Source organism: Lepidochelys kempii, chromosome 6 (assembly GCF_965140265.1).
Source record: "Lepidochelys kempii isolate rLepKem1 chromosome 6, rLepKem1.hap2, whole genome shotgun sequence".
Taxonomy (NCBI): domain Eukaryota; kingdom Metazoa; phylum Chordata; order Testudines; family Cheloniidae; genus Lepidochelys; species Lepidochelys kempii.
Window position 1 is genome coordinate 69,295,145 of NC_133261.1, and position 12,114 is coordinate 69,307,258.

The 12,114-nt window shown below is 41.8% G+C and overlaps 1 protein-coding gene across 1 annotated transcript in view; it reads right to left on the reverse strand.

Moving 5' to 3' along the window:
• The window catches only part of HEATR4 (HEAT repeat containing 4), a 68,367-nt gene that overhangs the window by 49,982 nt on the left and 6,271 nt on the right, over nucleotides 1–12,114 (reverse strand). Inside the window, exon 2 of the mRNA XM_073348541.1 lies at nucleotides 320–1,292. Within this exon, the coding sequence (XP_073204642.1) occupies nucleotides 320–1,292 (973 nt within the window). The remainder of the gene's footprint in view (nucleotides 1–319; nucleotides 1,293–12,114) is intronic.

Genomic DNA, 12,114 nt, shown 5'->3' on the forward strand with positions numbered 1-12,114 from the left:
TGGGAGCCTTGGCTACCAAGCTCCCAGGTGCCTTGGCAGCTTACTTGGTAGACTGCCACAAAGCCACAGCTCCCAGGGAGCTTGGGGAACATATTTCGTTTCGGAAAAACCAATACATTCCTGTTTCAGTGTTTCTGAAACAAAACAAAATGCACTCCCAGTTCCTCAAAGAATTTCTTGGTTTTGGATCTTCAAAGCATTTTCCAAAACCTTGTATGTTTTCCTACAGAACTGGGAATGTATTTGCCACGCAGTTCTAAGCCAAAAGAGGGAATTGCATGTACTGCGCTATTACACCTGTTGAATGAGTCCTTCTCACCTGTAATAAACTGGAAGCAGAGTCTCTGGTTTCTTCTCCACATGGCTCTGGGGACTGACTTCCATGACATCTTCTTCTGCTTGAATTGCATCCAATAATCTCAACTCGCTTTCAGAAGAGAGTTCATCCCTGATTCTGTTCCAGTCAAACTTTTGTTTCTTGAAGCCATGGACATTCCCCTGAATCCAACCACCCCAGGCAGACTGCTGATTCACAATCCACTGAGCTGTGGACCTATTCAGCTTCTCCAACAGCATTTGCTCCCATCCCCGGGCCTCGCTCTTTGATGCTTGAATGTTATCCATGGGTACTCTCTTTGCCTGTCTTCTGGTCATGGAGGATGATAACATTTCATAGGATTCTGTCAGGAATGTCTGTGTGGCAGGAGATTCACAAGGAAGAGAAGGAGAAATAGGTGGCAGAGATGACTCTTTGAGTGAGCTGTCCAGTTTGGTTCTCTGCAGTCTCTCTTCCATGGGGACTTTAACCCTGGTGTCCTTAGGTGAGGAAAAATCCAATTTCATATGGCGAGGTGGTTGCTTCAGAGGGCTAAGCTTGAATGGTTGTTGCCCTACTTTCTTAGCAATGGGTTCTTTCCTTTTTGGCTTTTGGATGATGTCAGAAGCATTGTAGAGATCCTTGAAATCATACTCTTTATATGGCAGGCTTTGCAGTCCTCTGTGCTTCACAACTTCCTTGGAGAATCTCAGGTCTGTGGCTATCTTCAAGAAGTACTTTTTCTGGTAGAGCTTATAGTGCTGCTTGGAAAGGCAAAAGTCTTGCAAGGGCGTGGAGGCCTTTGTAGTCTGACAGCTCACAGTAGAGCCGCTGCGCAACACCAAGCGCCCGGCTGGATCATTGCTGTCCTCAGAAACTGTGACCCTCAGTTCAGCATCAAGAGGGAATGGATTATTGCTGTTGTAAAAGGCTGATATTTTCATCCTGCCAGCAACAGTGAAACACCTCAGTGCGGCTGCAGACAAAACACTTTAAAACATAAAGATCAGTTTGAAGAGCTATGTTAATACATCAGCGTCTCATGGTTCTCCAAGGGATTGCTGGAGTCCATCAAAATAATGAATGTTACAAAGAAGAAGGTCACCCCAGTTTATCCCATTCCATCATGCAGGAAAGGGGAGCTCCACCATAGCAACTTCCCCTATTGCTAGTTGAAGCATCTTTTAACACTGAAGATGCATTCAGTTTGCATTTCTAGAAGACACACTTCCCTAGCACCAGCTGGTGTGAAGCTGATTTGGCATGGGAATAGGACAGCAGGTCAGCAATGGTGCTGACAGAGCTGGTACAATTAACTCCTTACCCAGGTTCAGCGAAGCAATTAAATACATGCTTAAACTCCACTGAAAAGGGACTTAAGCATGTGCTTAAGTGCTTTGTTGAACTGAAGCCTACATTTCTGTGAATGGTAAAGGAAGGACAAAGGAGAAAAAGAATGGAGAATGGGACAAAGAGTGAGAAAGAGAAAAAGAAAATAAGCAAAGATCCACTCTCTTTCCCATTAACTTGTTCTCTTTATTCTTTGATACAGCCATTCCACACCACAGGCAAAGCATAGGCAGATGAAATTCACACTACTCCCACATCATCCTACCCTGACAGAGAGGAGCGCCCATCTACGAGTGAAAAAGACTAGTTCTATTTACTTTATTCATTCAGTCCTACCATATTTTATCACCCTTCCTTCCGTTCCACCCCTCAATCAATACTGCTCTTCCATGCTGTAAGAGTCACACAGATATATCTTTTGACCTTTTTAGACCTTTTATAGGGAGTTGTTCCTGCTTACAAAAGTTGCTGGATTGATAGCCTTGGAAAATGAAGGGCTCCCTTTGTCCAGAGAACAGGTGGGAGTCATGGAAGCTTTCCCACCCCATCAGGATGCCTCACCCAGACCTGAAGGGACCTTTAAGTATCCCTACTCTGTCAGCCTTTCTGCCTATACTTCCATTTAGAAAGGTGGTTTTGTAACAGACAGTTGTCCAATAGGATCTCTGGCCTCCAAATTCATTTAATAAAGTTCACTTCATCCACCCAGTGGGAACAACAACTTTTGTTCACTACTACTCTCAGCGGGATTTGAACCAGAAACATTGAGATGAAACACTCAGTGCATAACCAATTCCCTGAACCATCATATCCCACCTAATTTACTTTTCCTATCAGTCAGCACTTGCTGTTTGGCTCATATGATGTCGGATTCCACTGATATTATATATGAACTCTACTGAAGCTAGCAAAAAACAAAAAATCACCACCTAGAAAGGCAGGAAAGACTTTGTATTTACCTTACAGACTGGATCCTACAAGTCTTGGTCTTGTACAAACAGGCACAATCAACTATTCCTTGCATGCTAAATCTCAGTTTCTTTGGATCTCAAAGGCCCAACCCCAAACTGTTTACAGTAGTTGCCTGGCAACTGGTGATGTACCTCAATTCCACCAAGTGTCATTTGTCCCTATAGACAATCAGTAATTCATTTTTAAATAAAGCTCCCTATTTTTAAATAACGGCAACACTTACTTATGATTGAGAGCTACCTCATTTTGTTAGGGATTTTTTTTTAAATCTTCAATTTTACATTATCTTTTATTAATTGCTGTTAGAGCCTTTTATGCAACACTATATAAGGTCTAATCAGCATTCCTACATAAATCTGATTTTTTATGGGACAAATATTTGTGCTTAGCATAAACACAGTGTAGAAGTTTTCATTCAGAGAACATTATTTTTTGCTCCCCACAGTATTGTGTTAAATTTTGATCCTATGATAGATTGTGAGTTCTTCAGGGGAGAGATTTCTTATATTATGTATCTTGTGTAGTGCTGAACATGTTGTCAGCCCTTAACAAGTGAAAAAATAAGATAGGAATAACTTTGAATTTTTTTAGACTAATTTCAAAATGGGCCTACTTTATTTTACAACAAAACTTGCCTCACTTTTGTTATTACTTCTTATTTGTGAAGTTTCAACAATTTGCAAACATTTACAAATAGAGATAGTCCCCTGCCTTAAGTAGGTTACAGTCCAAAAGATGAACAGAAAGAAGACAAAAGCACATTGGGAAACCCAGAGGACAGCAATAACTTATCTAAGAGAGATAATACTGGAAGAGATTTGTCCAGAATGAATACAACTATATAATCCCCTTTCATTGCAAAGGCGCTGACCTCTCACTTACACGCTTATTGCAATTGCAATGGCCTGACAGTCCGTTCACTGTCTGTAAATAGCCTGAGAACAACATGCTCCAGTAACAGCCCCAGTATGCCCCACTTCACACGCCCAACACACACTAGGCTTGTGGAGGTATCAGCACAGAGATATTCTAGCAGATCTACTCAAATCAGGCAACCTCCTTATGCCGGTTTCTGCTCCCTTTATGCCACCCAAGAAGTGTAAAGGGGGATGGGGCAGAACAGAGAATCAGGCCTTCAACCTTCAAATCTTTCCTTTAAAAAGCACATTTCTTTCAATTAGCTGACCTCCACTTCAGTGCTATTCATTTCTCCTTCTTTGCCTTGCCTTGTTCTCCAGCGTAAAAATGTGTTCATTCATTCAAAACATTTCACCTTGTTTGTTGGTACTTTCACTCCTTCCTTCATTTGTTCTTCTTCTTTGTCTGTTGTAATTTAATTTAGGCTGTAAGATCTTTGGGACATGAACAGTGACTTTACTTCTGGAGAGCACCATGCAAGCTTTTGTAGTGCTATATAGATATTTCATCCTCCTCATGCAGGCTGACTAGCTCTGTTTCTAATAGAGCAATGAATACATAGCACCAGGAAATCTCTTCCCCACCTTAACCTGGGCCCCAGTCTACAAGAGATTTATTTTCAGCCATGATCAACTGGAAGAAGTTTGCTTGAGCAGAATACAGTAAGGATAGAGCCAGGGTGGAAAGGAGAACAAGGCAATTAATGCCTTCCTACACACTCTACCCTCCCAGGGAAACTCTGAGGGCTTGTCTACATGGTCAGTTAGGTCAGTTTGCCATGCACTGTAATTTACAGTGTGTTGCAGGCTAGAGCACTATGTCGCCATGTGAACCCTGCTACTCACACTAAAAGTTCTAGTGTGCTTTGATCAACAGCTGCTTTACACAGTAGTACATCAAAGTGCACTGAGGAACTTTTAGTGCACACCCTGCCTTGGTGCGTACTAAGTTCCTGTGTGGACAAGCTCTGAATTTTTCTAACTCAGCAGTCCTTCCTGTGTTTTTCCCAATCTGATGTGGTGAAGGGCTCCTTCCCAGTGTAATACAACCACTAATCTACCAATCAACAACAAGATGTTTATTTGCCATTTTAGTTTCTTTATTAAGCCTATTGGTAAGTGCTTTGGAAACAACCTGTTTCAAAACCATCAGGACACTGCAGTCTACAATTAACTCAATTGTTTTATAAACTTTGGTCCAATACTTGCCAATATGGAAACGAACCCAGAAATGGGTCGGGCAAGCTACAACCTCTTCAGCATATGCAAGAGGAAGCATGGTTTACAGTATCTAAATTTTGATAGTGTTCCACAATTTCAATCAGCATTTTGTTTTGTTTCTGAACAGGAAAGAAAGACAGCATTCTTCTTAGCAGCCCATGCACGTGTCTAAACCCAGTTTGAAAGTCAACCCCCCCGGTTATCACCACATAAGAGATGCAGAGCCTTGAGGTAGGTATTTGGAGACTAGAGCTGCTCCCGCTCACTGAGTACATTGAGGGTATGTTTACACTGCAATTAAAAACCTGCAGTTGGCCCATGTCAGCTGACTCAGGCTCGTGAGGCTTGGGCTAAGGGGCTGTTTAATTGCAGTTTAGATGTTCAGGCTTGAGCTGAAGCCTGAGGTCTGCGTCCCTCCCCCCTTGCGGGGTCCTAGAGCTCTGGCCTGAACATCTACACAGCTGTTACAAAGCAAGTCCAACTTGACCCCTGTAGCCCTAGGCAGGATCATGCTTAGTCATTCTGTGGGGATGGTGCAAGCGCAGTACGGTCACACTTAGGATATAGAGGAGGGGTGTGAGAGGATATGTGAGAGGATATAGAGCATGCTCAGTGGGGATGGGATTTTAGGAGATTTAGCTGCTAAATCTCTAAGAAATCTCTACTGAGCATATGCAAACTGATTTTTTCAAAGGCTGTTAACATGACCAAAGTGAGGCAGATTTTCACAGCAAAAGACCCATCCCCGATAAAAAGGCCATCCATCCCCTTACCACAGGGGTTCTGAAACAGGGGGTCCCCTCATGGGGTAGCAAGGTTCCTACGTGGAGGGGGGGGTCACAAACTGTCATCCTCCACTCCAAGTCTCGCCTTGCCGCCATCATTTATAATGGTGCTAAATATATTAAAAAGTGTTTTTAATATATAAGGGGGGTTGCACTCAGAAGCTTGCTATGCGAAAGGATCACCAGTACCAAAGTTTGAAAACCACTCTGCCTTTTCAGATTTCATGTTCCTGCTCCAAAGACTGGAGGCACTAGAGCTTTTCAAGGAAAGGTCACTACAATATTTTAACATGGGCAAAACAACATATTTTTTCCCTAGTCCAGTTCTTTAAAAAAAACTGACTTCTTTTGGCTTAAATTAAAAAAAAAATTCAGCCTGATGGAGACATTTGGCATGGAAAATTTTAACCCAAATGCTGAACGCTGGATAAAGTTATAAGCAACTGAAAACAGAGTCTTATAATGGGAAGTCTCTGGCATCCTTCATAATAGGCAGTGCTCCCAGCCCCACCTATAATATTTGATGCGGTATAATATTTGAGCCCTTCTTTACACAACATGGAGAAGCCCAATATCCCGATGATTAGTGCACTCACATACGATGTGGGAGATTGGGGTTCAAGTCCCCATGTAGAATTAGGCAGAATGGGTAATTGACTGGGTCTCCCACAGCCTGGTGAGCATTCAGACTGTTGAGCGTAAGCAGATGCACCTCTCAGAGCCAGCAGGTCTTGGGTAGCTTTATGCAGAGCCACCAGCATAAAAGTTGGCACTTACGAGGTTAGATGGGTGTTTTGAGGATCTAAACTTTTGAGAAGGTTCCTTCTCCACTCTGAATTCTAGGGTACAGATGTGGGGATCCGCATGATAGACCCCCTAAGCCTATTTCTACCAATATAGGTTAAAACTTCCCCAAAGCACAAAGTCTTTGCCCTTGGATTAGGTAAAACGCTGCCACCACCAAGTGATTTAACGATCAGGGAAAGGACCACTTGGAGTTCCTATTTCCCCAAAGTATCCCCCCAAGCCGTTACACCCCCTTTCCTGGGGAGATGTGAGAATACACAAGATGAGCACAAACCAGCCTTGGATTTTTAAGACCCAAAAAACCCAGTCAGATTCTTAAAAAACAGAACTTTGTTAGAAGAACAAAAAAAGATAAGAGAACAACTCTGTAAGATCAGAATGGAAGATAATCTTACAGGCAATCAGATTCAAAACATAGAGAATCCCTCTAGGCAAAACCTTAAGTTACAAAAAGACACAAAAACAGGAATACACATTTCCTCCACCACAACGAATTTACAAGCCAAAACAAAGAAAACCTAACGCATTTTCTAGCTAGATTACTTACTAACTTTACAGGAATTGGAGGGCTTACATCCTTGATCTGTTCCCAGCAAAGGTATCGCACAGCCAGACAAAAGCCTTTTTCCCCCCCTCCAGATTTGAAAGTATCTTGTCTCCTCATTGGTCATTTTGGGTCAGGTGCCAGCCAGGTTACCTTAGCTTCTTAACCCTTTACAGATGAAAGGATTTTGCCTCTGGCCAGGAGGGATTTTATAGCACTGTATACAGAAAGGTGGTTACCCTTCCCTTTATATTTATGACAACTTAGGTACCTGACCCCCTTTGTGGTTCTAGCCCTGAGTGTCTTTCACTGAGTTCATGAAGATTTAAGGAACCGTGTAGCTATTTCTTAAAATTGTACAAGGTGAATTGAAATGGTGAATTTGAAAGGGATAATTTTAAAGTAAGGCTTCCTTTGATATCTTTATGAACTAGCCCATTTTCTGAGATCACCAATACATATGGGACTGATGAGGGCCTATCTGAATGTAAAGCAAGTCTGCTGGCCAATCATGGCTCTGTCATGTCAGTTCTGGCTTATTAGGGCTATAAAGAGCTCCCTAAAGATATAATTGAATTCAACTTGGAGTATTCTGAAGAAGCTGTAAACTACATGCCGTGACACACACAGATAGGTTGTTCATTGATGTTCCCTTTTACACAGAGAGCTTTCATTATAAGGCTGTTGTAGAGCTGGGATTCCAAACACAATCACCATACAAAAATAGCCGACTAAACTACTTGTTCCCACCTAACTCAGTCCCATGTTAGCAATTATCCATGACTGGCTATTTGATCTTTTTCTCTCTGAAAATCCCACACCTTTGTGATGACCTAATGATCCACAGCCGTCCATCCAGGCTTCCTATTCTGGCAGGAGCAGCAAAGCTATATGAAATCAATGTTTTTGAAACAAATATCTGAGAAGGAAACCTATAGAAATTATTAGAAGCCCAGTAGACTGACACTTGAGTCCTTAAACCAAATTTGGAAGGGACATAAACGGTAGTTTAGGTTGCTTGCACTTCAGAAATAGGCTAGCCAGCAAACATGTTTAAGTGGCAAAGAAGTGTAACATGCTCTGATTTTGCATTCAATGAGTGTACCAAATGGATGCAACTTTCACAGACTTAGTATTTCCAAGAACTAAACTCAGGCCCTGGTGGAAGTGGTACAAATCTCACTGCATTGAATGGGAATTGTGGGTATTTATAACAGGGTGAATTTAGCTCTGGAATATTTGTGACGATGCAATATGTAGGAGGATGTGGGAGAATTCCATTTTTTACTTAGACTCTCAATTTTTTTCTGCTATACCCTCTTTCCCGTTCAGGATGAAAGTTACATTAATTAGACCAAGCCCTATCCCCATCAAAGTCAATGAGAGTTTTGCAATGGACTTCAATTATATACGGATTTCACTGGTTTTGCACTCCTATGGAATGCCAGATCATTGCAAATTGTACTACTTTATCCCTAACATGTTATGTAAAATTTACAACACTGCTTGCATCACAGATTATTGTGGCCCAAAGGTTTCACCCTTACACCAAGTTGAATTTGGCTTCCAGGGCAGATCCAAGCCTTTTTCCACAAACACCTCAAAGGCAAACAGGGGGAACACACTGAAAGCAGAAACATGATGCATTGCTGAGTCTGTCTGGTTTGGGTTTTGTACATAAAGTGTCAAATTCTGCTCTCTGCTATGCTGGCTCAACCACACTGAAGGTCCTGTGTTTGCACAGCCATATCTGAGCAGCAGGTGGTTCAATTAATTTGCATTGTCAGGGGATTATTTTCTTTTAAAAATCTAAGAGAGGGGCTAGGAGGTACTTCTGGAGAAAGTGACTGGCAAATCCTAACACTGATTTTATTTTACAGGAAAATAACTTTATTTCTGCCTTGATGGTTAAACCACTTGTTCACAGCCTAATTGCCTCCTTCCCAAATTAATACAACACTTGCTCTCATGAATTTTTTATACATGCATCACCACCTTCCATTCTGCCCCAAATTCTACAGCTATAATCATCTTCCTTGGCCAATCCTCGGATCCTGCTCCCTATTGGCTCCCTTTTGCCACCCATATCAAATTCAACTGTTTTGTTCTCACCTTTGAGGCCTTACACCACTGTGCCCCAGACTACATTTCTGATCTCATTGCTGACCATGTTTTTTCCACCTCCTCTGCTCCGTCAATTACAGTAGTTTCAACATCTCTTTGGCATTCTTATCCCACAGCTTTCTCTGCCCCTTTCTCTATGCTGCCTCCCATGCATGAAACACTCTCCCAATCAGTTCACCTGGTCACCGAGCTCCTCATTCAAAATGCTCCTAAAAAGTCACTTCTGCCATGTTACCTGCAGTGAGTTAATTCAAACATGCACAAACAAAAGAAAATCCATCATTACATATGTGTAGAGTGGAACTATGCAGATGTGCACATGCCAACACTGAGCAACTGTGTGATTTTTATGTCACCTTTCTCCCACTCCATTCATTATTAGTTTATCATAACTTGCCACAGAACTTCTATACATTGAGTAAAGTACCTATCACTTTAAAAGTAGCACTGAAAAAATGTGTTTGTTAGGCTCCATATAGTGCATATGAATCTAATAGCTAACAATTTTCCATACTGCATTTTCAGTGTTCCCACTTTCTTTCACGGTGACCAGTCATAGGAAAATGGATGAGAGGAGTGCCCATTAGAACTAGCCCAAACTTAATCTTCATATAATTAGCCACACAGTACAGGAGGGAAATGCAGTAAGTCGAGTTATTTACAGAAGCGATGCTCTGATAGCCTTAGAAGAAAAAGATCATAAGGATATACACTGGAAAGATATGGATCCAAAACTTTAGTTCCTTATTTTTTTTTTTAAAAAAAGGGTTAGCTCCCTGATCTCAGCAAACAACTTAAAAAAATTCCCCCAAAATTTCTCTTAGCAAATTTCAGACTAGAATAGGATCTCATGAGAAAGATGAGGACTATGTCCATTTTAAATAAAAGGTATCTGGATTTGGATCATTTACATGTTGAAAGAAATCAGGGAGAGGGATGACTTTGAAATGGCTCACTGGAAGAGCTATTACATACCACACTGATTTCATATGAAACCTCCCTGAGAGAACCCTCAGTCTGGCAAAAGATGCACTAGACGTGTGCTTTACTTGCCCTGTAAAAAGGGACAAACCTCTGTGGCGTATTGAGAAAATAAAACAGTGGATGGAGCAACATCTGCTGTGTAGATAAAGAGAATTAGGGGTAGATTTAGACCTTCCCTCACGATACTCTGAGGATTCTAATGATCCTACAACAATAACCCTATACACCTTCACCCTTCACATGGGAAAAAGGAAGCACATCCACAGCCAGCATCCTCACACACTCTCTGGTCTGTTTTACAGCCACAGCATTCATAGATTTTCCCACTCTGACCATACTTCACTATGCTCTGTGATGCTGCTGGACTGAGCTGACAAAGTCATGAAAAGCGTTGGTGGTGTCACACTCAACCTTTGCTCTGTAGTACACTCAGGACCTGTTTCCACACGGTTGATCTGGGCGCGGTGGCATTGGGGATCAGTGAGCTCCTTTATGGGTTCAGTCATCTCTTAGTCCTGTGACCCTGGACAAGGGGAGAGTCTTGCCCATATGGGGTTCAAGCAAAAGCTCTTCAAAATTCTTCTTGGTCCTGTGACCTTGGCTGAGGTCAGAGGCTGCCTGAGGGGGCTTGGCCAGCTCTTCTAAGTTCTGTGGCCCTGGATGAGGAGAGTGTATTTCTGCAGGGGCTCAGCAAGCTCTGGGGATCCACTGTCCCACATAGTGACCTCAGTTTTATATATCCTGATTTCAGGACTCATTGGAAGGGGCCACCGTCTGATTTCTCAGTTGCTTCTTTCAATATTGAGTAGATGGCAAGTTTCTTTGATGCTTCTTTTAGTCAGACTTTTAATTCATTTCATGGATTGTATTTCGGAATTAGCTCCAATTATTAATTGAAATGCCCCCGTAGAAGCATATTATCTTAATATTCCAAAGTTATACCCTGGCTAGGTGCTTATATCTTTCAATGTTCCTTTTTGTGCCACAGAATACTTATGGTTTCTAAAGTGCAACAGTCATTTTAGAAAGAAAACAAACAAAATCTCATATAAGTAGGTCAAATAACCTAGTTGGCACCTGACCAGAAGGACCAATGAGGAAAGAAGATACTTTCAATCTGGGGGGGAAGGTTTTACACCTACTCCTACTCCAATATACAAAACTTATTTATAATACTCATAACACCCTTAAATAGACTCGAGAAAGCATCCCTTTGTATCCCTTATTAACTCAATTCATTGGTTACATTAATACAACAGTCCCATATAGTCTTTAGAGGGAGTGCTTCCTCCCTCAGCTACTCATGACCAAATGAGCAATGTCAGTCTATTCACTGGTCAATATGGGCAACCACCGAAAGGAGAGCCTGTTACCAATGTAGTCCCACACAGTTGCCCTAGTTGAACCTATGTCAATGGCACAGTCCAGAGGAGCTCACTCAAGACTGCCTCTCAGAGAGACTTCTGGTCTGTAGGTGGGTGCCAGGCCATATGCTACTGCTTACTCAATTCTATCTGGTATCGAGTTCTCATGTCACAATATACCCTTTTAACATTTAAAGGAAAATGACTAGTCAATTGTATTTCAGTCTTACTCCACAAGAAGGCATCCACACCCTTTGTATTCAAGCTCATAGAATCAACACTCAAAAGAAGACGTAAACAAAAGGCAGAAACAGAAGACAGAAAATGCTATGCTCCAAGTAAATTACGGTCTGACACTTTGTCTTGCTAAGGGTCAGAGGGTAACAATGATTCTATCTTTGGACTTTTAGTGAAGGTGGGCTTTGAACCTTCCTTTTACACACAAGATGGTTTCTGTGTTCTCTTGCGCTCCACACTGGGTGCCAAATCTGTAGCCCAATCTGTAGTTTAAAGTTAACTTTAAATTGGCATGTAGTGGTCTGAAAGGGTTCAACCCCCAGATCAGCTACAGCAGTGAAATTGTCATTAGAATGAGGACCCCCAGAAGCACATGAGAAACAAAAACAATACCTTTATTCTTATTAGCAAGACAAACAACAGCATACACACTGCAATATGGCAAAGGAGAGAGAAGATAATACAGAACATCCAGCATTAGCATTAACCGCTA